At 43.4% G+C, this 26009-nt stretch overlaps 1 protein-coding gene across 1 annotated transcript in view; it reads right to left on the minus strand.

Moving 5' to 3' along the window:
* dpp6a (dipeptidyl-peptidase 6a) overlaps positions 1–26009 on the minus strand; it is a gene marked incomplete at both ends in the record, with an annotated part of 116092 nt that overhangs the window by 5096 nt on the left and 84987 nt on the right. The window contains 14 exons of the mRNA XM_083670625.1: positions 1261–1308; positions 2570–2688; positions 2916–2963; positions 3499–3590; positions 4138–4245; positions 4365–4403; positions 4598–4721; positions 5530–5627; positions 5956–6110; positions 13013–13133; positions 15381–15462; positions 16147–16199; positions 17649–17723; positions 18207–18301. Coding sequence (XP_083526751.1) covers positions 1261–1308; positions 2570–2688; positions 2916–2963; positions 3499–3590; positions 4138–4245; positions 4365–4403; positions 4598–4721; positions 5530–5627; positions 5956–6110; positions 13013–13133; positions 15381–15462; positions 16147–16199; positions 17649–17723; positions 18207–18301 — 1257 coding nt within the window. The remainder of the gene's footprint in view (positions 1–1260; positions 1309–2569; positions 2689–2915; positions 2964–3498; positions 3591–4137; positions 4246–4364; positions 4404–4597; positions 4722–5529; positions 5628–5955; positions 6111–13012; positions 13134–15380; positions 15463–16146; positions 16200–17648; positions 17724–18206; positions 18302–26009) is intronic.

The following is a 26009-nucleotide window of genomic DNA, read 5'->3' on the forward strand; positions in this document are numbered from 1 at the left end:
TTAGGAGCATATTGCAGATGCCAGGATTGGGTTCAACTACTGTGCATCTTGACTCAGTCAAAATTTGTAGGAGTATTCCATGCTATTTTCATGAAGGATGTTTTTGGATTCACTAATTTAATCTGTCTTCCCCCAACTCCATCCTAGAGTAGACCCCTCACAGCAGGAGTTGGCAGTCAATACAAATAAACAAACAAAAACAAATAAACAAACAAAAAAAAAACATTTTTTTCTCAGACCTGCGTTGAAAACTAGCGCTCCTACAAACATCCCTGCCTGCTACGGCAAGGTCATAGGGCACGCACTAACGGGTAAACAGGTGTGGTGGTGGGATGTGTGCTGGCAGTATGAAGGGAACAGAACAGAGAGAAATCAACAGAACCCACAGTGCCAAGGCCTCCCATACTGACACACAGAGATAAAGACCTAGCAGCCTTGTATAATGGCTCTAGAATTCAATTAAAACTTGTGAATAGAAGGCTAACGAGAGCATGGGCCCTTGAGGTTCCACAAGCTAATCACAGTGTGCTGAGATAGGAGTAGTACTCTACAAACAAAGAGAGAGAGAGAGTGTGTGTGTGTGTGTGTGTGTGTGTGTGTGTGTGTGAGAGAGAGAATGAGAGAGAGAGAGCTCAGAGGCATTTGGCTTTGACCTTGTCTTTCTCCTACAGCTCTGTGTTGCGGGGTCTCAGTGGAGTACAGCGTACAAACATCAAATGTTTTCTCTCAAAGTTATTTCTCAGCACAATTTAAAATTACTCCAAGGGAGGTTATAGAACATCATTTCTGCATAAATTGCCTTGCCATATGTTTTCTATGGCCTCTACTAAACTAAACTCCACACACTCAAATATGGGCGAGGAGTCGCTCACTCTACACTTTGCCGTTACAAACATCATTATAGCAGCTGTTCCTACTCCCTAACATGATGTAATCAAAACAAGTAACCACATTACAGTGCCATTATGTACAGTGGGAAGGTCATCTGTGTTCATGAGGACATCCAGCAAGGTAATGTAATCAGCACTGCTGCCAGTAGCCTGGGCTTATAAACACTGAATCATCGCTGAGGGGTGGGCTTGTTGTCCTGTCAATGGAGAATAATGGGTACGCTGTCCCCATTTGATGAGGTCAAATGATGTTTGTGGATGGTTATTTGTGTAGTATTTCCATCTAGCAGAATGCAGAGAGACACTTCAAACCTAACTAACACCATTCTAAAAAATAAGCTTTGTTCAATCAGTGGGTCTAAATACTCACTCAGACTGTCTTGTGTGTTGTATACAGCTACAAACGGGACATCGGGACCTGAAGAGAGATACAAAAAAAAGTAAGGATCAGCAAATATGGCATAAACACAAGGGTTCCCCTCTTATATTGCTAGAAACGGAGATACTACTCTAGTGTTTCTTTCTAAACTGCGATGGTAGAGCTGCAGTTCCATATGTGTCCATGGGTTGTGGTGACACTGTTCTCTTTTCAGTTTGTGATTTACAGCCTACTCTATGGCTTCTCAAACTGTTTAACTACTGGGATTAAGTTAGGAAGTACGAAAGTATGTTAGGCAAAGGTTGTTTTTTTGTCCCTATTTTCTTCAGGACAGATGCAGTCTAATTTTAGTTTTTCAATTACAAAACGTGGGTTCATTCCTTTGAAAATGTTCAGAGGCAACATCAAAACAACCATTGAACAAAGTATCAAAGCCTGCCATTGTCTGCTCTCAGGGAACAAATCCAAGGCACATCCAGTGTCAAACATCCTTGATATATTTTGCTATACACGCATAAAATATGCTACCAAGACCTTCATGCTATTGTCAGAGAGAGGCTATTGTTAGCTTATATTCAATTAATATAATGCAGTCCAAATAGCTTTTTTCCAGAGTTCCGGAGCTAGCTTACAGACAAACAAGCTCTCTACTCAAGCACCAAACCACAGCCCTGTACTCGGAATGACAGATAATAAAATGATCGATGCACTTAGCGAATTGGGAACATGGTTGCAAACAACATTGTGGTTCTGTGAAGTAGGCCAGCCAATCTCTTTCAGTGCTTGTAATGATATCACAGTGCTCGTCAAATAAATGTAGTTGGGCAGGATGGAGGGGGAATTAAAAGTGTATGAGCCCTCTGGACTCAGTGAATATGGTTTAAGTTTTTATGTCCGCTTGCGTGCGGTAGCGGTTACTGGGAGTTCAGTGAGAGAAAGAGTTTTGGGGGAGCTGCCATTGGACTCAACTTCCTGTTAAAATAATACACGAGTTACTGTAGTAGAGAGCCATTGTGTTACTTTCTGATCAAATATTTAAGATGAAGGTACTTTTTGCTGAATGGCAAAAACCTATAAATCAAGTTAAAGCATGATGTCTGTCTATACTGTATAGTACATGTGCTATTATGTAAGTACACCTCTGCTGATGTGAGAGGAAACTTGTCAATTAAGGATAACATGAAGTAGGTCTTCTTTGTGAAGAGGGGGCAGAGGGAGAGAGAGAGAGAGGGAATAGAGACAGACAGACAGACAGACAGACAGACAGACAGACAGACAGATAGAAAGATGTCCCGCCCACCTTGGCAGCTGAGCAGGAAGAGGCTCATGTTGTGACTGAAGGAGCCGCTGACGTAGCCACACCCGTCAGAGAAGTCACAGGAGAGACAGCGGCGGTTGAAAGGGCCCACTGTGTCCGCACTGCAAATACAAAAACACCACGCTCAACACCTCACAAGCTCACATGTTTTCTAAAAACAACATTTAGGTAATGTGTTGTTTATTGCAAACTTCGTTTTTCTATTACGTATATATTTTCAGGGTCATAATGTGTTCAGACCATGTAATATTCATAACATCTCCTGTGCATCCAATTGTATGTTATTCAGTAACTGCCAAGTGAATGACGTTGATGTGCTATACATTACCTGTAGAGATGCCTTCTCTTGGGGTCATCTTCCGTGCTCAAGAAGTATCTGTGTACATCATAACAAACATTAACCATTAACGCATTAGAACTCATGCATGGGTGCACACTACACAGAAACAATCTTCTCTGAAATGTTAGGAACCTATAAAGTGAGAGTCACAGTAGGTTACTCTGAAGTGTGTATACTTGGTTTGAGCCATACAGTGAAACAGAATTGTGTAGGCTACGGTTTTCTTGGTTGTGTTGGCTAGGCTCTAGGGAGACGCAAGTTGCCACAACACAATCTCCAACACTGCATAGTCTTGCCACCAAATGGATGTTTCATACATCAATGATGAGGACAGAGAGGTGTAGGCTGTTTTTAGAACAGAAGTAGGCCAGGAACAAATCTGACAGGAACAACTTGACTTCTTAAAGTAGCTTCTGGAGGGGAGCTGCAGCTCAGCTGGCTTTGGGTAGTGAGAGCAGGATGTGTGTGTGTGTGTGTGTGTGTGTGTGTGTGTGTGTGTGTGTGTGTGTGTGTGTGTGTGTGTGTGTATGCGTGTCTATTCACTGCAGTAAGGTCACGTCAGGGAGCTTACATTAGCTGGCTGTCCTCATTGTAGGCCAGGACCTGGGTGACGTCCCAGTCTCCAGATGTGATAGACTGTAGGGTGTCTGTGCTTGTGTTGGGCTGGGGAAAGAGTGGAGAGACACACACACACCACGTCAAAATCACCATGTGGAACTTAACCTCAATGGTAAATGACAAGTTAAAAACGGCTTCAATTACTTATTAGTGCAACTCAGCCTTTTTTGGACATGCAGTACTCTGAAGGCTGCGGTTATGTTTCAGGGGTCTGTTGAGAACTTGACTGACTGTTGAGTGTACTACTGATATTAAAGTGCTGTTTTTAAAAGTGGCCCACAATAAACCAAATGGTATTATCTATACAATTCAAACATTTGCCATATTATGGCATAGCTAATAATACATCAGCTAGTACTGTATCTAGATCTAATCCCCCATGCTGTACTGTGTATGTGACAGGCGGGGTTCGAACCCAGGATTCCCCATGTAGAAGACCCAAGCATCTACCATTAGGCCAAGAGGACATCCCCAAGGTCCGACGGGCGAAACTTGAGTTTACATGTCTGAGGCAGGGACATCATCATTATAAGAGTGATATTCTAAACCACCCCTGCTACATATACAGCATCAGAGTATATCAGTGGAGTACCTGCGAGATGGACATGGAGATGTGGAAGAACTTGCCCCTGCCTCCCTGGGGGATAGCTCTGGTGAAGAACAGCCTCAGACCATCTTTGGAGAACAGAGGCTCCTCGTTCTGTACATCAATCACAACATCAACACATAATTGAGTGATGTTCAACTGGTTACAACCAATAAAAATGGGTTTCATATCAAAATAAATCTTCATCACCATCATCATTGTCATCGCCTTACCTGTCTGTGTAGCCAGCCTTCACTCTCATCCTCATGTTTCTGAAAAGACATTTTAGAGACAGTCAGTCAACCAAGAGAGAAGCAGTTCAAATAGAAACACCACCAGCTGTGTACGTACAGTAGTAAAAGACAATGTGAGGACAAACAAAAACGTTGCTCTTTCAACTAAACAAGAGGCAGTTAAAATATAGTAGTAGAGAGACCAGCCAGGCAGAGATCATGTGGATACACACCTTGGTGCAAACCCCAGTGGTGGCCGCACACAGGGTGAGCATGGAGATGTTCTGGGCTCTGTTCAACCAGTTCACTGCCAGCTTGGTGGTGGTCGCCCATTTCACCATGGTGACATAGAACTCTCTGTCCAACACACACACACAAATTATTGTTACTTATGATTATATTATTTTATTTATTTGTTCATGTAAAACATACACTCACCGGCTACTTTATTAGGTACACCTGTTCAACTGCTCATTAACGCAAATATCTAATGGTGTGGGGGATATTTTCTTGGGACACTTTGGGCCCCAATTGAGCATCGTTTAAACGCCACAGCCCACCTGAGTATTGTTGCTGACCATGTCCATCCCTTTATGACCACAGTGTACCCATCTTCTGATGGCTACTTCCAGCAGGATAACGCGCCATGTCACAAAGCTCACATCATCTCAAACTGGTTTCTTGAACATGACAATGAGTTCACTGTACTCCAATGGCCTCCACAGTCACCAGATCTCATTCCAATAGAGCACCTTTGGGATGTGGTGGAATGGGAGATTCGCATCATAGATGTGCAGCTGACAAATCTGCAGCAATGATGCTATCATGTCAATATGGATCAAAATCTCTGAGGAATGTTTCCAGCACCTTGTTGAATCTATGCCACAAAGAATTAAGGCAGTTCTGAAGGCAAAAGGGGGTCCAACCCGGTACTAGCAAGGTGTACCTAATAAAGTGGCCGGTGAGTGTATGATTGTTATTTTGATCGCACATCAGTGAAACAATACAAATGTAAGGTATCCTAGTAGTGGATACAGTATAACAGTAATACAGTGTTGCTCAATGTGTGTGTGTGTGTGTGTGTGTGTGTGTGTGTGTGTGTGTGTGTGTGTGTGTGTGTGTGTGTGTGTGTGTGTGTGTGTGTGTGTACTGTACTGTCGCGTACCCTATCCTCTGGTCCTCTGGTCTCCTCATCTCTATTGTGTGTAGAGGGCCATTCAGGTTCACCACGGAAAGGGTGATGACTGGGTTCTCCTCCCCAGCCTGGACGGAGAGAGAGAGGGAGTGAGGGGGAGGGAGGGATAGTGGGGGGAGAGAGAGTATGTTTTCTTGACAATTGTAGTGCATAGTCTGCAAGTCTTCTCGCTGCAACAAGTGTATCAATAGAGCGATTGATTGGCTTTTGGACCCGCAAATTGTGGAAAAAAACCAATACAATTGTTAATTGTAGTTGCAACATTGGTGAACTTGCCCTTGAAAATGGCCACTGACACGTCATACCAATACTATGAATGTATGCGTCACAATGTAGTTACATTAAAGTAAGCAGATGTACTAACACAGGTAGGATGTGTATTCTATGGTACTGTACCTTGGGGTAGTGGTACTCCTTTCCCGAAGGGTAGGGGACGCCTGTGAACATGGGGATCTCCATCCTGGGCACCATTGTGTCGTTGACGGTGGCATATGCCAGCCTGGCACCGTCTGGGGACCACCAGTGGGCGATATGGGACTGGAATATCTCCTCTGGAAAAACCAAGACAAGAGATTGAACAACAAAATTAGCAAAATCCCTGGTAAATCATTTCATGGGAAAAGTCAGTGTACCTCATGGCTTTTGTGTGTGCAACTTTGAATGGCCATGGTGATTCAGTTCAGTTCAATGCTGTTTAATGCTACATCATGCACACACAAAGGCCATCAGAGGAACACACCCATGCATTCCCATGCTCACTCACCACTAATCGCATGGCATTAAGCCAATTAGTTACCTAGCCTTAAAGCTACAGGGAGGGCTTTTAATATAAAACACACAGTGGGTGCAACGAGTCTGCTGGCCTGTAGTCACATCCCCATCCATTGTCTCTTCGATGTTAAATTACACCTGCACCAAAAACATTAGTTGCTCTCTTTTGGCTGCCACCTGTTCCATTTCTGTTTCTATATATAAACACACACACGCTTGGATGCTGTAGAATGTTCTGGTCATAAATCACAACACTGCTTTTACTCTCAGTGGAGCAACATCGACCAACCGAGAGTAGAGAGCTATAACCGAGAAAGGAACAGAAAAGCAATTTCCAAGCCAGGTGCAACAGTGTAGTGGTGTGTGTGTGTGTGTGTGTGTGTGTGTGTGTGTGTGTGTGTGTGTGTGTGTGTGTCTGTGTGTCTCTTTTGGCTGGTGAGGTACATTGATTGTGCACTTTTCAGTCGAGCTAGGCTTGTGTGACCTGTGACCTCCATGCTTCCCTAGGGAGTATGTGTGTGTGTGTGTGTGTGTGTGTGTGTGTGTGTACAATTATGCAGGGTGCTATGGATAAAGCAGACCGCTGTCTCATAGGAGGCTCTATTGATATTCAGTCCCAGGTGCTGAGAGTCAAAGAAAGAGAGAGAGAGAGTCAGGGTCTGTAGAAAAGCCAGACACACCATCTTACTCTGAATGAGTCTGGATGCAGCACTGAGACATGCCTTGCAGCTGTTGCAGAATGCTTATCAGATACACACACGCGCACGCACGCACGCACACACACACACACACACACACACACACACACACACACACACACACACACACACACACACAGGCTCTCGTTAAAATAAAGAGTCATCATTGTTTTATGCAAATATCAAATCTCACAGGGATGTATTTGACAGTGTAAACTGTCAGGATAAATATCTACTTCATTACAGCGGGACAATGCAATCATAGCAACAGAGCACCAGGAGGATCAAAATAGTCATACTCATAGTTATCAGGAACATTTTAATTAACTTCTGTAATTAACCCCTCGTAAATGTTGTTTATCAGTTTGATGACACAGTGACTATGGGGAAATAAACAGACATCAAAGCATTAGGATTTTCATTAGCTAGCTGGACAAGCTATTTTAGTTTAACAGGCAGGCAGCTTCTTAAAGCTTCTCATAAGCACCACATACAATGAGTTAAAGCCTGCTGGCACTCTGAAGCACTTATAAGCATTCATAATCACTTCACAATGCTATGTATGTGGCTCTACTCAACAAACACACAAACCTGTAGTCCTTATACAAGCTACTCATTTTGCAACAGTGCTAACAGAGTATTGTACACAGTTTAGACATCAAACATGGCCTATACCACTACCCAGCGACCCAGCTGTCAGAGACAACACATGTCCATTCGCAGGTTTTGTATGGTTTGTATTTGTAATGTGCTTTATGTATTTTTTTTAAAAACAAACTAGATTTGATTCTATGCAACCTGTGTACAACTTTGTATTGTATTTTGCCTTTAACCCAAAACTAACATTTAACCCAAAGCTAACATTTAACCCAAAGCTAACATTCAGCCCAGGCTCGATGCTAGCTCTCCATCTATGAGAGATAAGAGAGGGGAGGCAGATAAGGCAGCTCCTGCTCCAGTACATCCACCCCCACCCAGCCGCTCAAGCACAGAGGGTATTAATTGGATTTTGCTAGAGGAGGAACATTAGTGGTCTGTGTGATGCTGTGCGGCGCTACGTTGTCTAATGAAGACTTCCTGCCTCAATGGTGCCTCTGCTAGTACTGCCTGCTGGCTTCGACATAAGGTCCTCTGGCGTGGCTTTGTAATGTGGAGGAGAGGTACTGCTGCTCCGGCTGTGACTGTTAATGTCTAGTCACCTTGGGCATGGAGAGAGTGAGAGACTGTGTGTATGGTGAGGCATTTGTGTATGGTAGGTAGGTAGGTGTGTGTGTGTGTGTGAGAGAGAGAGAGAGAGAGAGTGTGTGTGTGTGTGTGTGTGTGTGTGTGAGAGAAAGAGAGAGAGAGAGAGAGAGTGTGTGTGTGTGTGTGTGTGTGTGTGTGAGAGAAAGAGAGAGAGAGAGAGAGAGTGTGTGTGTGTGTGTGTGTGTGTGTGTGTGAGAAAGAGAGAGAGAGAGAGTGTGTGTGTGTGTGTGTGTGTGTGTGTGTGTGTGAGAAAGAGAGAGAGAGAGAGAGAGAGAGTGTGTGTGTGTGAGAGAAAGGGAGAGAGAGAGAAGATAACGTGCACAAGCTAGTCTTTGTTAATGTTCTTTGAGCTGCCTCATTCTCTGTCATATCTCATCTCGAATGTGACTCTCTCTCTCTTTCTTTCTCCCTCTCTCTCAAGCTATGATTACTCGGTAAGCTGTCACACACTTGTCCTTTCTCCCTTGTTCACAGGCTCGCTGTGCAGTCTAAATTATTCATGCCTAACGGACATTACTTATGCATGAGCTGCCATGTTACTGGTTCAGGTGGTCAATAAAAACCAATTAATGTGAGGTGACATAATTACATGGCTAAAATTAATGAGAGAGAGAGACAGTAGTTCTCCATCTGGTTATAAATTCTTACTCGTTGGTAAGAGTAAAGTTTAAAAAACAGGTCAAGTTACGGTAAAAAGACAATGGTACTGATACGAGAACTGTAACTATACGGTTAGAACACTGACACAGGAGTTTTACAATTCAAATGTGAGGTTGTGCAGTTGTGCCCAAAATATCAAATGCATAATTGTGTCCAGTAGGGGGAAGCAGTGACACACATTAGAAAACCACATTGCTGAATGACAGCATAAGTCTCGCATGCCGAAGCAGAGGATGGATTCAAACTTAACTCACTCCAACAAAGGAAGAAAAACAAAGTAAAAAAGATACAGGCATCTGATTAAGTAAATGTTTGTACAAGTAGACTACTCACTTAGAGAGCCATAGTCACAAACACACACTTTGCAATGCACACACACACACACACACACACACACACACACACACACACACACACACACACGCACACACACACACACACACACACACACACACACACACACGCACACGCACACAAACGAACTCTGACCGTTGTTCACTCGCACGCACACACTTGCCTATCCAGATTTCAGTTATGTGGGGACATAGGTTGTGAGAGGACAACCAGCACTATTGTTTGCTGAGAGACATGATTGTTAAAGTCAAAAGGTGAAAGTGACCCTCCCATGAAACATGGATTAAGAGGTTGAGTTGGTAGAAGTTTTGGCATATTCGCAACCTCTTTATTCATGTTTCATGTGTGGGGAAATTGAATGGGGGATTTTTATTTGACCTTTTGACCTCTTTACGTTGGTAGTGAATATGCCAGAAGACCACAAAGGTAGTAAACATTAATCTCACAACTCAACCAATGTCCCTTAGAAGCAGATGTTGAGGAATCATAACCCCCCCCCCCCCCCCCCCCTCCCCCTCCCCCTCCCTCCATCCTTCTGTCCCTTTCGAGGTGTCTAACACAGTGATTGACCTTCACTGTAGCAAGGACATCATCAGCAGAGAAAAGCCCCTCCCTACCATCTCGTCCAGAAAAACCTCACATTATACAACCTGCCAACATCTCCTCCACTCTAGTCCTTATGACCCCACTGAATACACACACACACAAACTAAACATGTTAGTTTGTTAACAAGAAAGTCTTATCAGATTATATACATTTTAAGAGGGACCGTACCTGTTGAATGTAACCATACTCTGTCTTGTTATAAAACGTACTATAAATCAATGTTGCTGGCAAATATGACATTTTAACAAGTGCATAGAGACCATTTAGCCAATAAACCAATGCTGGCAACTATTGCATTTTGAACAAGGCCATTTGGTATCAGTCATACCGTACATTAGCCTACACAATATTGCTCACATATGAATATACAGTGCATTCGGAAAGTATTCAGACCCCTTCACTTTTTCTACATTTTGTTATGTTACAGCCTTATTCTAAAATGGACTAAAAAAAAGTTTTTCCCCTCATCGATCTACACACAATACCCCATAATGACAAAGCCAAAACAGGTTTTTAGAAATGTTTGCTAATTTATTAAAAATAAAAAAGCTGAAATATCACATTAACATAAGTATTCAGACCCTTTACTCAGTACTTTGTTGAAGCACCTTTGGCAGCGATTACAGCCTCAAGTCTTCTTGGGTATGACGCTACAAGCATGGCACACCTGTATTTGGGGAGTTTCTCCCATTCTTCTCTGCAGATTCTCTCAAGCTCTGTCAGGTTGGATGGGGAGCGTCGGTGCACAGCTATTTTCAGGTCTCTCCAGAGATGTTCAATCGGGTTCAAGTCCAGGCTCTGGCTGGGCCACTCAAGGACATCCAGAGACTTGTCCTGAAGCCACTCCTACGTTGTCTTGGCTGTGTGCTTTGGGTTGTTGTCTTGTTGGAAGGTGAACCTTCGCCCAGTCTGAGGTCCTGAGCACTCTGGAGCAGGTTTTCATCAAGGATCTCTCTGTACTTTGCTCTGTTCATCTTTCCCTCAATCCTGACTAGTCTCCAGTCCTGTGCCACTGAAAAACATCCCCACAGCATGATGCTGCCACCACCGTGCTTCACCGTAGGGATGGTATTGGCTAGGTGATGAGCAGTGCCTGGTTTCCTCCAGATATGATGCTTGGCATTCAGGCCAAAGAATTCAATCTTGGTTTCATCAGACCAGAAAATCTTGTTTCCCATGGTCAGAGAGTCCTTTTTGTGCCTTTTGGCAAACTCCAAGCGGGCTGTCCTGTGCTTTTTACTGAGGAATGGTTTCCGTCTGGCCACTCTACCATAAAGGCCTGATTGGTGGAGTGCTGCAGAGATGGTTGTTGTTCTGGAAGGTTCTACCATCTCCACAGAGGAACTCTGGAGCTCTGTCAGAGTGACCTTTGGGTTCCTGGTCACCTCCCTGATGATGGCCCTTCTCGCCCTATTGCTCAGTTTGGCAACTTGATGGTTCCAAACTTCTTCCATTTAAGAATGATGGAGGCTACTGTGTTCTTGGAGACCTTCAATATTGCAGACATTTTTTTGTACCCTTCCCCAGATCTGCGCCTCGACACAATCCTGTATTGGAGGTCTACGTCCTTTGACCTCATGGCCTGGTTTGCTCTGACATGCACTGTCAACTGTGGGACCTTACATAGACAGGTGTGTGACGTTCCAAATCATGTCCAATCAATTGAATTTAACACAGGTGGTCTCCAATCAAGTCATAGAAACATCTCAAGGATGATCAATGGACCTGGATGCACCTGAGCTCAATTTTGAGTGTCATAGCAATGGGTCTGATACTTATGTAAATGTGATATTTCAGTTTTTTATTTTTAATAAATTAGTAAACATTTCTAAAAACCTGATTTGGCTTTGTCATTATGGGGTATTGTGTGTAGATTGATGAGGAAAAAAAAAATGTTTGAATCCATTTTAGAATAAGGTTGTAACATAACAAATGTGGAAAAAGTTAAGGGGTCTGAATACGTTCCGAATGCACTGTAAAGGTCCCATACACTTCATTTGGAGTTATTATCACTGTGAATCATGAATACTGCAATCAAGCATAATGAAGGTAGCCATTGAGTGACAAGGCAGGATTACCAGGACCAAAAACATTGAGAAACAGGTCAAGTTCAGGCTAGCTAGACTGACTCCCTCTGAAAGATTCATTTGTCTCAATAAATGATGAGTGTAAATTGCCAGGCTGTCAGTGCTTTATAACTATGTGTCAGGGGTCAGACACTGCAATATCCACCCGATCACCCCTATTAAAGTACAAATGGACTGAGACTAATATTACTGTTGGAGGAGATGCACAGTTTCAAGTCTCCGACTCCTGTGGCAGAATAAGTCATAGGTTAAGACTTGCTGTAGACTCGGAATTCAAGCAATTAAGCAAGAACATTACTGACAGTGTAAAAGACCCCATCTCAAACATGTTCACTCCCTCTGTTGAATGCACTTAAATAAGTAAAAGAACAGAAAAATGCACAACAAAGACCCCAACTTTGACCATTTCATCGTTCATACTGTAACACTCATCAGTCGTTGCTAATGTAGACCGATGCAATTTCTACAATCAAAGCACTCTCTAGAACCCCTCTCCTCTCCTCTTCTCCCATCCTTGTCTCTCTTCCTCCCGCTGTGTCTGTCTGTCTCTCGGTTATTAAAACTGTGATCCATTGGAGCAGAGTGTGCTTACTGCGCAGCAGAAATTAATTAATTAGTACAGTACACACACACACACACACTCCTCAGGGGAGTTGGAAGCACTGAGGTGAGCTTTGATCAGTAGAAAATGTCGAGAAAATAACAACGGGGAAACCTGACATCTGTATCAGAGTGTAGAACAGACACTCAGGCTAAAATGAACGCTAATTAACTCATGTAGAACATTCAGTTTCATAAGTTTGTCAACCTGAGGCAGTGTTTTCAGGTTACCTGCATGAAACAAGATTTAGGCCTACAGCCCAAACATAAAGTACATGCCAAGAATGCAAATTGAATTCATTGGGAACATATGGTTTACCTATGAAACGCCCCGATGGATAATCCCATTTCCTCACAGTTATACCATATACTGAAGGGACGGCAATGCAATATGACATAGACATGCCATTGGTGCATTGGTGCTGTTTTACCTTCATACAGCCAATCGCTGAGCCCGTTGAAGATGACCCCCTCTTTGCCGGAGGAGACCAGGCGGATCGATCTGCTCTCCACAGTCGAACGGTAGTAGATGTTATTCTCAAAAATAAAAATCTGAGGGAAGAAAAAGATAGAAGGATTAGAAGAATGATGAAAAACAGGTGATCGATATGGTGATGATACAGATGATACAGAATACCTACATCCAACAACCTTGTTGACCTGTAAGTTGGATATACGATCCATAACAGTACTGAGAGAGAGAGAGAGAGAGAGAGAGAAGAGAGAGAGAAGAGAGGGCGACGAGAGAGAGAGAGAAAGCGACAAAGAGAGAGTCAAATCGTAACTGAGGTTACTTCACATTGTATTTCACTGGAAAAAACAATTGTGTTGTCAAATTGGTCTAGGAATGTATGTGCAATTTTGCTGGGATTGTTGGAGACAGAGAGTCAGACAGAGTGGGACCGTGCACTAGACAAGATGATCTTTAATCCCTGTGGAAGGTCAGGGAGTGAGGATCTGTCCTAATCAAGATGGATCAGGATGGAGCTGGATTTGGGCTTTCTCAGCCCCACTAGTCTGCATGGAGGGAACTCATGCAGAGAATACTGCACAAACGACAGACAGAGACACAACACATAGTTACTGCACCTCTACAATGACTTAACAATGAGTTATCACATTCTCTCTTCATCCCATTACACACTAATGTCCATCAGTATGAATGCTAATTGAAGAATTAAACTTCACTAGGCTGCAGCATTCCCTCTTAAAACCCTCTTAAAACCCGGGTCTCTGGTGTGGAAGAGGACATCCTCAAGGTCCAATGGCAGTAGGCTATCACAAGAGTGTGATTCCAAATCACCTCTGCTACTTCACTACTACAGGTATTTATTGAGAGTACTTTGTGTACAGTGTGGACAATGGTTTCCGACCCCGTGTCTACCTTCCTTTGACCTTGTTCTATTGTGGAAATGGAGCAGACAAAAAGGCCTCCAAATCCATTCTCTCATTCCTCAGTGATGTCTGAGGTAATGTAGCAAGGCCCTCTGTGGAGACCTACAGGCCAGAGACACATGTGTGTTAGAGTCTCCTCTGTGAAGACCTACAGGCCAGAGACCCACGAGTGTTAGATTCACCTCTGTGAAGACAGAGTCTCTATTTAGAACATGATCTAGGACACAGCACAGTGAGAGAGACTGGCCTACATCTGCAGGAGGACATTGTTAAAGTACACACACACACACACACACACACACACACACACACACACACACACACACACACACACACACACACATCTCTGTGTGTCCCTGTGCTAAGCTGGCCTGGAGTCCCACCAGGGGCTGCATGGTCATATTTGGGGCTGCACAACAGGAGAGAGAGTCTTGTCATTTCTGCCAGAGCGTATAGGTTAGCCCCCCACACAGAGAGAGAGAGAGAGAGAGAGAGAGAGAGAGAGAGAGAGAGAGAGAGTGGAGTGGGAGTGAAAAGTCCCTGTGGATTCTGCTCCGGGCATGGCTCACACACTCATTGGGAGATTTACTCTGAGTTGAAGAAAGACTAGAGAGACACCTTTAGAGAGGAACACTTAGAGCTAAAGCTGGAGCAAAAAAAACTGTCTACACACACATAATGTATGAGCAGACATATACACAGTTGTCTTGCCCCGTGTGAAAGTGTTTTCAAAGATAATTCTCGGACGGAAGTGTGTGTGTGTGTGTGTGTGTGTGTGTGTGTGTGTGTGTGTGTGTGTGTGTGTGTGTGTGTGTGTGTGTGTGTGTGTGTGCATGTGTGTGTGCATGTGTGCATGTGTGCAAGCCTGTGCTTGGAGTTTGCTAAAAGGCACCAAAAGGACTCTCTGTGTATATACACGTTTCCAGACACACACCCTCTCTCACCCCAGTGTCATTGACAAGAGATGGTGGCCCAGAGGGCAGGCATCTGTTCAGAGGAACTCCTCTAATAGAAAGTGACTGCTGAAGGCAGGGCTTTTTCATGACTAATGGTGGGGAAGAGTGGCCCATATCAATCCACCGACTTCACTAATTAATCCACTGACGAGATTACAGGTAATTAATTGCATTGTGCTGCAGGATATAATCACTCACACAGCCTGTCTGCTCTGAAAACCAGCAGACTGAAGCATATTAATGTCTTATGGCTGAGAATACCTGATAGATGATGATCGCTTAGGTAGCACTAGGTATGATAGCTTAATAGTTCAAAGCCACACACACATAAACACACACACACACACATGCACACGCACACGCACACACACACACACTAAATAATGAGTCCCTACTAGTGACCTGAGGGGTATGGTTAGAGTGTGTTGATGGTGGTTGTAGTTCTTACCAGCTGCTGGCCCTGGGGTCCCCAGCCTGCGTACTGCAGCTGAGCGTTTCGCACCTCTGGGGGATTAAGATTCCACGTCTCCCTGTGGTAAGGAGAACGTAATCAGACACACGCACACACGCACACACAGACACACACACACACAGACACTAACTATTTTTCAAATCACACCCTAGCATTTTATCTCTCAACTTTTACAACCTCACACTATACAACACCACAACCTCCAAGAAGCCAGCCCTGCACCTGCCTCAATGTACCAGTGTTGCAAATTCAAACCAAAAGGGTTTAAGGGCAGCCATAAATACTAGTACTTTATCCCAGTGCCGCTTCGGTTCATTTAGGAAAGTGCTGTGCGGTGCAGGGCCTGAGAATTAGAGGTGTCCTGGGCTCTACGTCTCTGTGTGGAAGTGAAGATAGATGAGGTCATCATGACCCTGGGTATAGTTCTCCTAGTGACCACAGGGTGGCAGCATATAGATGTGTGACCGAGGAGACACTGGCTGCAGGTTAAAGTGGACATTGCAGTGTTCCTGGTCTATTATGAATGTAGAAACTAGTCAGTGCTGTTGTTTGGATCATACATGGTTCATTTTGGGGTGAAGTTGAAACCTGATCCTAAATCAGTTGGACAAATAGGAGAGGTGGACAAAGAGGCTTTTGGATGCCACAGGGGGTGAACTTTCAGTAGTGGTTTTGGACCAAAGAAACATCAAACATAACTTACTCTATACAGTGAGACACATTATAGGTTTTAGCTACTTACGGAGTTTCCAGGCTGCAGATGATGTAGAAGGCAGTAAAAGAGTGCTGGTACACCTGAGACACAGAGAGGAATTAACCTGACTGACACCATTAACGGTATGTTAACATATAACTTTCAGACTGCATTTTCATAACTTCCAACAGCACTGATATGCAGGGAGCAGTGTGTATGGACTTGTAGCGCTTATTTAGTATTCTGGCTGACTTTTCCTAGTCAATGTTATAGTCAATGTTTACATGAGTCCAGAGCACAAATGCTCTGGTCATGTTTATGTCTGGCCCATTCCTACACTGCAAGCAGGCCCTGGATTGACAGAGGAAATGTAGAGTCTTGTGGTTGTTGATGTACCTGGGGATTAGTATGCTACACCTGTACTCCTTTTCAACAGTCCCTTCTCCCCATAGAGAGAGTAAGAAGAGAGGGAGGGGGAAAGAGAGGAAGAGAGAAAGAGAGAGATGAGGGGAAAGAGAGAGAGAGGGGAAAAGAGAGAGAGAGGGAAAAAGAGAAAGAGAGAGAGGTAGCTCCTCTGTGAAGGGCAAGCAGCAGCATGACGTGTAGAAAGAGTAGAAAGAAACAAGCAAGGCTGGGGAAACAGGGAGAGTGTGTGTGTGTGTGTGTGTGTGTGTGTGTGTGTGTGTGCGTCTGAGCAATGACAGCTGGGGGACAGTGCTGTCATCCATCAAGGCTATGGGGGGAGGGATATGGAATAACAAATGCGTAAGTGTAACACACACACACACACACACACACACACTCCCTGTTTCCCCAGCCTTGCTTGTTTTGGTGACACCTTTCAGTTTCTCTATTTGTCAGAGCGATATGACAAGGTTAGAACCCCCGTCTACATCCTCTCGTCCTCACTCTGACTAAATGTAGACAGACACTCTCTCTGTGTCTCTCTTCCATGGCTACACACCAATATTGTCAAACACTGTGTCTTTATCTAGCTGCCTCGATTGAGACTTGGAACAGGAGGTCAACCACTTTTAGAATGGCATTGGGCATCTTGATCAGATTCTGTAGTTGGGCGAACCCTAAACCAGCACTGGCAAAATCAGTAACCATTGTGTTACAGAAACATCTCATCTCCCTCTTTTGTTCCATTGTAACAACTCTCACTCTGTACCCCACCACCAACATTCCCCCCCCCTCCATTCCCCCTATCCTCTTCTCCACCTCCCGCAACACTTCCCTCACTCCCTCCTCTCTCTGCAGTGCTGGGAGGTATTGTCTGTTTGTCTGTGTGTGTGTCTGTGTGTGTGTGTGTGTGTGTGTGTGTGTGTGTGTGTGTGTGTTTTCTCCTCTCCAGTTCCACACGGCTGTGTTCCCTCCACCATAGCTGAGAGGCAGCGGTGTGGGACAGGCCTTTTACTCCCAGCCGTGATTACTTTATCCTCATGCACAGCCACGCCAGCGTGCTGCGTTTCCCCCTCAGAGACCCCTGACATATTTGCCTGTCACTCGGCTAATTCAAAAAACAAGCAAACAAATGAGCAGCTCACCGGAGCCACGTTGTAGGCCAGCAGCACATGCTTCATGTCGGGCGAAACCTCGTACTTGCTGGCTTGGTACATTTCCTGAAAAGAAAGAAGAGAAGAAGAAAAAAAAGGACAAAAAGATGAGAGTTTCAGTTTTAACCAGGCGTGGAATTTTTTTCATTAAGGTAATCGTCTAAATGACTGCGTTTGACGGATTGCTCAGCGTAAAGATGTGACTGGGAGACACATTAATCTTGTGGCGGTGCTTTCTGATTTTTGGAGACGGACATAATGTTGTGTGTCGTCACCTCAGCCCCGTCCAAACACTGATGCTGCATTTTTGCAGGAACAATCGCGGCATAACAAACCCGGAATGGTAACGAGGCGGTTCAAACGAGGTGGTAATGATGGATCGTTTGAGCACGCTTTGTAATAAAAAGATCTTTGGGCACTTCGATATGCTGACGCTACAAGAAAAGTTTTAATTCAATTTAATGCAAGACCATAGTCTGTTCTTTGGTCCATAACTCAATAAGAGAAAATGTGTAATATAAGAGAAAATTGGAAGCTGGAAAGACTTACAAACTTCTTGTTATTAACCAAGATGCTGCTCTCATTTGTGTCGATGTTCAACTTGACAACATCTCCGTCACGGGTGCGATACAATAACTCATTACCTGTGGAACAAAGAGAGGGAGAGAGAAAACAATGTTATTACAAACTTGTCAAAGTCCGAATTCTAAGAATACATGTTCAATATCCCTGCGATTGTCTGCAAGTTGACACTTGTAAAACAAAAGCCATGTGTTTGTGTGGCCAGTTGGTGCAGCTTGGATCCATACCATTACATTCGGTCCCTAACTCTACACTTTAGTGTTAGAAGTAAGCTGATAAGTGAAAAGTGCTCTGGGGCCAGAGCATGTCTGTACATGAAGTGGTATATGACACCTCCAACATGACAGATGTCCTCACACCACTTCCAATGACAATTTACACAACACCCTTTGACATACACATATCACTAACCTCGTTGAGACCAGGCTTTGACATACACATATCACTAACCTCGTTGAGACCAGGCTTTCCTAGTTCAGATTGGGAACCTGTTTGAAACGAGTGACGCCTAAAATACCAATTGCCTTCATCGACTAGATTTTGTGTATAGAGCACTTCTGGCAAAACAGAATTCAGTTCTGGTGTTAGTTTCCCAAATAGCTCTGTGAATAACTACAGTAACACTACTCGGTGTTTGAATTCTTTGAGTATTTCTTTCATGAAAAGCCAGGAAGCAAAACTGGCTGGCGTGGGCCTTTAACCTTGACTAGGCAAGGACAACAAAACACTGCTTACACACCCCCACCCTCCAATTTCTCCACTCTATCTGTACCAATGTTGTTTCTGTAGAGAGCTCTGAAAAAGAGCAAACAGTGTTTTTCATAGAGTTAATTATGTAGCGATTGTTTTGCAGGGTGTTCTCTAACTGCTAGCATACCTAATTGCCCATAAGAGGTGATGGAATTAATTCAAACAATTGTGTGAGAGGCAGCGGAGCAATTCTGACATTTTAGATTGCAGTGGTCAAACACTGAATATAATTAATTGTTATCGTCCCCTTGTTCAACATCACTAGGATATTAAAAAAACAGCCACGTCAAGATAAAAATCGATAGCATCACAGCGTTTGTTTTGCAAGAGTAATGAAAAACATTGAGGTTTTTAACACATGCTCAACTGCTTCTTTCCTTACTTATATACTGCATTAACCTTGCATTTTCAATGTATTAATTTCATGTTCATTGTTCGGGAGAGTGACCTTCAGTGTTAAACGACTGGCACAGTGGGAAGACAACACAGCCATCGCTCATTCATTCATAAGATTAATTTTCTTCCTGAGTACTCTACACCTGACATGTTGTCCCACCCCAGGTTTCTGATAAGAATCTCTTCTCACTCATTCCTCCATTGGAGTTGTCATCCATCCCTCCATACATCTCACAGTCTGTCCATCTGTCAGCCACTCCTTGACAGGGATGTCCGGTACACTTGTTCTGTAATCACTCATTTCCTCGAGGACAGTTTGAGTCTGTCTTCCTGTCCTTGACGCTCCTTGCCATATGTTATTTCCTGTGCTGCAGTCTAGTACAGTAGGTTCTCTGTGGAGCTCGTTCTCCTTACTGTACTGACAGCCAGTGGCTCTGTTCCAAATCCACACTAGCATACTACAAAGAATGAAGCAAATGTAATAGCCCAGCATGGGCTAGTGTGGACATCAGAACACAACCACTGTCGTTTTTTCGAACTCATTTACTTACTCTTGTCTCTGGTTCTTCTCATCTAGTGTATGCTCCTTCCCTTCTCATCTGTTTTTTCGATCTTCTGTGCCCTAAGCTACTTTAACATCAGTTTCTCTTTCTATCCCTCAGTCCCATTCCTAGATTCCTCTACATCCTCCCCTCATGGACCGCCCTCTTAGCAACATAAGATCTCTCCATCTTTCCCTTCCCACCATGTGGTGTACTGGCATTTTCCTTCCATGCAAAGGAGTCCATTATTTTTAGCCCTTAACACCCTGTTTTTCACCTTTGTTAGGAATAGTTAGGCTAGACAGCTATAGCGCGCAGTTCAGACAGTACATTATCATATTTCACACTCCACACCTGGGGAAAGTGGGCAGCTGAGGCCGGAACCCATGGTGGAAGCGGGGATGACAAAATGTTTAAGTCATCAGTTGGCTGCGCCAGGTGGACGTGGGTGTGAACACCACCACTGATCACGTGTTGGCCGTAGCCATCCGGGAAATGTGGATTTCTCATTTTAAATTAGACATATTCTTTGGGATTTTTTTTGGCATGTTTTTAGATGATCATTTATCACCCTGTGAACAACCATCGGCCACTTGGGCTGGCCGACTGCGGAGTCCCGTCAGAGCATGCCCTGGATCCTGGTAAGTAGCCAATTGTCTTCCTAGGTCACATCACATCCAACACGGTACACAGTTCGGAACACCTCTCCCATCGTCTTAGTCTTCCATTTTTTCAAAGACCCGCACTTTTTCTTTCACAGAACCTGTGGGCATTTTCTCCCTCTCCCTCCCTGCTGCCATCTCTCATTCTTTCTCTTCATCAATAAACCACTGGGCATTCTCTGTCTCTCCCTCAGGCTCACACACACACACACACACACACACACACACACACACACACACACACACACACACACACACACTTCTTCAATGGCTGTGCTTTAGCCCTGGGCACTGCTCCCCCCTCTGATCCACACCTACAGCAGCATGTCTTATTCATTCAGCCTCCTGCTCCGGGCACATCCCTCACTCCACAAACATCACAGTAGGACAAGAGAGAGAGGGAGGGAAGAGAGAGAGAGAGAGAGAGAGAGAGAGGTCATCATCACTATACCATAAGACCATAGTCCTAATAGACCATGCTCTTTTCAACCACATATTAATTCAAAGGCCATTTACCTTTTACATGAATATCCCCACTTAACCTTTCAATCCTGCTCTGATCTTACACTGGCTCTCTCCCCTGAACCCTCGCTTTTACATTATTATTGTATGCTTCATATCACTGTAGGCTTCATTTATGTTTCAGCCAAGCCTGGTCTCCCTCTTTCTCTGTATGACAGCTTTATTAGAATGAGAGAATAATGTTCTATGAGACCTACAGTGTGAGACCTTACACTAATAACAGATCACAGAAACAGAAAACACACACAGAGAGAGGATTGAACAGAGGGAATACTGATGTATCATTACAGGTGTGGTGAACTGAGGTTACAATGTTATGTTATCTACGAAATGCATTTTACTTCCCTGCTCTGAAGTCAAACACTTCTTTTGATCCCTTCACCCGATGGGCCAAATGGCCATTGTAAACTCACTCAGATACAGAAACTGTCTCACTCTAAAGTTGAGTAGCATGTGATTGCACTCTCTCTTGGACTGTTTGAATACTGAGTGTCATTTGACTCTGTAACTGATAAGATTAGGTCTGATTGGTTCATCCTGATAACAACTCTGATTTGAATACTGATGGTTGACGTGCGGGTATAAAACAGAATGTAGGGAGCAGATCTTCTTTATACGTCGTTCTGGGTAATCTGTGAGTATACTCATAGGCCCTATCAGGCCATGTGGCCTAGTCAACTCAAACTCAACAATTATTTGCACATAGTGTTAGATTAAGTGAAATGGAGTCAGATTGTAAATATTAAAATATGCTCTGTTAATAAAAATATGGAGCCAAACGTCCCTAACATCCCTTCTTATTGTAACTACCAAGCTGTAAGGTTCTACAGCTCCAGATCATCTGTTCTACCGAAGGCTAAGGATGATGCTTTTGCCAGATAAAAATGCTACAAGCTGAGAATTATAGGGTCTATCTACACAACAAAAGTACGGCGTCTCTGTAACCAGTAAAACAGTCGTAGATCTCAGTAACCATGGCTTAGGTGAGCTATAAAAAGAAATAGCTTCATAAAAACCTCACTGTGTCTCTAATTAAAAATGTCCCACTATTGTCTTTTTCCACAATTCAACTTTTTCCACAATGTCACATATGTGTCAGAGGGGAATTGTTTTGAATGTCCGAGTGTGGGTGGTCATGCTCTTGCAGCTTATTATTCACCTATAAAGCGCATTGTATTGCATTTGTGTATGAAATGTGCTAAACAAATGAAGCTTGATTGAATGACCAGTGTGAGGGAATCCCTTACCCTATTCTTACTACCTGCTAAGAATGCTTGTTTTTCATAGTGGGTATAACAGAGACAACTGCACCAGCTGATGCTTTGGAGCCTTTGGGAGAAAATGTTACCATAATGTCAGCACTAGCTGGGGCCATCCTGAGAAGGGAGCAGGTTAGAGGGAAAAGAGGGTAAGAGGGTTTCCTGGATGATGCCCTGAGCATGCCTCAGTTGAATTGAAAATAGCAGAAATGCATGCCTCTGTGTAGGCAGACTCTCCTGTTCACAGAAGCATTAGCTTACTCAACTCCAGGATGTCTGTGGAGGAGAATGAATACATCATTGAACCTTTACAATGGACACATGTCATATCAGCTGAGATTTTAAAAAGCTGCTTCACTGTCTACTGTAAATCAGATGACCTTATCTCTATGATAAGAGAGCATTGTCAAGCCTCCCATCCTAGAACTTCACCATTACGTAGAGAGACTGGCTTTGGGGTACTACAAGACCCATCCCCAATAGTGAAGAATAGATTGACTATACAGTAACTACAATAAGCAACAGCTCTCGTCCGGTGGGCTGGATGGGAGTTTTCACACTGATTTATAGATATCAGCAATGTCAATCAAGGTCGCCTTTCACAGCCTAATTTTTCACCGCCAGCCCAGTTCCTGTGATTCCACCATCCGGTGTGAAACCCCGTAACAGCAACATTAAAGCCTAAATCTCATGGCCTTCACGTTCTTCAATTGAGAGTAAGCTATTTTTCTGCCTTAGAGTCACAGCATGTAGCTCAATATCATGAGCTGAGGTACATGGTAATTGTATGGGGGAGCCTCGAGTATAATAGATAAAATATGAAAAAGGCTCAAATCCAAAGAATGGTGTTTGCTTTAATGGCGATATTTACCGTGGTACCTGCTGTAAGGAAAGATTAATACAAAGTGTTGCAGGAATACAGCTCCAAGCTTTGTATTCAGGGCAATGAGATTGTTAAGTGAATTCATTGGCCCTAAAGCTTGTTTCTATGGATGTGTTGTGAATCTCATGCATCGTATACTGATAAGCATTATAGTACTGTTTACTTTGTGTTGCAGAAAACAGCATACCATTTTCAAAAAAATGCTGAATAAGTCGAATGATCTGTATTGGTTGTTTAAATTACTTACTGTAATTGTGTGTGTGTGTGTGTGTGTGTGTGTGTGTGTGTGTGTGTGTGTGTGTGTGTGTGCGTGCGTGTGTGTGCCCATGCATGTGGCCGTGTGTGGGGGTGTATGTGTGTGTGTGTGTGTGTGTGTGTGTGTGTGTGTGCAACCGTACATGTGGCCGTGTGTGGGGGTGTATGTGTATACACTAGCGTTAGTGAGTGTGTGTGTGTGTGTGTGTGTGTGTGTGTGTGTGTGTGTGTGTCATTCTCTTATCTCTAGAGAAAAGGGCATCCCCTTGGGAGGCCTGTAGCCCAATGCTGTGTGGGAGCCGGAGCTCCTACTGCTGTTAATTATCTTGGCCTGTCAGCTTAGGATGACAATCTGCCCTCACATACTCTCACATCCTCTCTCCTAACTGACCCATGGACAGTTTCTGTAAACACTCCCTGCATACAGTAGCCTTCCCCTAACAGCTTAGTTGAACTGAGAAAGAAATACTCATAGCCATACATTGAAAAATGCATAGCCATACAACACTGCCTGAACATTGCCATTGAAACAAATGACCAGCTGAGTCTCTAACATTGTATTTATAGTTAATGGAATCATTTGTTATGCCTCGTTAATGTAGGAGAGAAGTCCAATGCAAAAATGTCCAATGCTAATAGTTGAAGCATTATTATTAATTTGGTGTAATATGACTGTCCTATCAAAATCAATGGAAGAGTACAATAGTAATCATTCCCAAGAGTAATGCCCTTTGTTTGCAGGAAAAATGTGCAAAATCATAGTCAGTAGCAGTTGACATAATATCCCCTGCCAATATACACGCGCACGCGCACGCACAATCCAGCTATAACACTAGAGGGCACTACTTTGCCTGGTGCTGTTCCTCTCAGCAAATTACCATCCAGGTCATCAGCTCCGATCAAGGTTATAAGGTACTTATTCAACCAATCATGTGTCTGTTTACTTGATGGCATTTAGCAAATCTCTTCCGCCTGCACACGTTTAGCATACATCAGCCAGACTGTAGGACTCCACATCGGACAAGGCTAGGGCCATTAATATGGAAACCAGCTGCTTGGAGCCATGCAATACATTAACCATCCCTTTAATTTCTCATTGTGGGATGGAAATGATGTTGATGCTGTGTCTGATTTAGATTTAGAGTGGGAAGCGGCATACACAGCATATCAACTCAGTCTATTAATTGTGCAATTATGTAGCTGACTAAATACAATGATGATGGGCGAAGGGTATGTTTAGAATAGAAATTAGGGGGCCTCTATAGGCTAATAAGAGACAGAAGCACATGGATGTTTACAGTGTAGCAAGGTTATAAGCAGAGATGTTTTTTTATTTTTTTTAAATGTATTGTATCGTGACTCAAAGCTCAGTACTCGGTATTGGCAATGACAAACTGGTATGGGTTCATCCCTAGTTGTAGGTATAGACTTTGATGTAACAAGGCCTGAAAGGCTATTAAAAATCTCAGTAGCTTTATGAGCAGTTTTTACTGCGTGAATTCATAATGAGCACAACCTCCTTTTGTCAGAAGAGACCGGAAGGATGAACTTCTCATTTATAAAATAATCTCATTGCTTCATTAACCATTCCAGAAAGTTATATCACACATGTGTCCAAGGAATTGATTGATGGATCTGAGAAAACCAGGGATAGTGAAAAATATAATTCCGAGCTAAATTAGTTTTTTAAAAAATTCAATTGAGCACTGTCCTTGGAAGCCAGTGTAATTGGGAATGTTGAGACAGTTCTGAAACCTTGGCTATACTGCACATCACAAAGGCTAAACGAAGATGACACCCTAACGAAGATCAAATAATGAGTTAATAATCGCCCTCTGCACTTCTCTCTCTCATCGCTGTCAGGCTTCCTAAAAATACCTTCATGTGCAGGCAGGGCTCTTGCTCTCACCAACAAACAGCTTGAGAGGCTTAAGATGACATGTTTCATTTCATGGTAGCTGCGTACAGTATGGGTCACGTATGGAACCAATTAATGAGCTCACCAAAGTGACAAAACAATGCATTATATTTAAGACAGAAAACACAGTTACTGCTGATGTTTGATGCAACTGAAGATATTTCACAAGAGAGATGACTTTGAATGAAGGACAGATGTTGAGTGCATGTATGTTCTAGCTAAAGCAATTTGCTATGGCTCATTCACTCCCAACAGATTTGTTTGCACTTTTGTGGGTCATGAGGAACAATGGGACAAGACTGCCACATGAGAAATAGATCAACAGTCTACACATATGGGGACCTCTGGCAAATAAAACTCAAATCTACAGATTTCTGGGAGCACATTTGACTGCAAGGTGGAGTGTGTGTTGTCTGGGGGGTAGAGTGCAAAGCAGAAGTTAGATGGAAACATTTTATATTCAACATACTTCATTATGAGTTAGAAATCAAAGCTGGACATTTTGTATTGGACAGAAAACTGATGATCATGCCTAGGACAAACATGACAACCAACTAACACTAATATTCACAGAGATGGGAAA

The sequence above is a fragment of the Argentina silus genome (genome assembly GCF_951799395.1).
Source record: "Argentina silus genome assembly, chromosome: 1".
Lineage (NCBI taxonomy): Eukaryota > Metazoa > Chordata > Actinopteri > Argentiniformes > Argentinidae > Argentina > Argentina silus.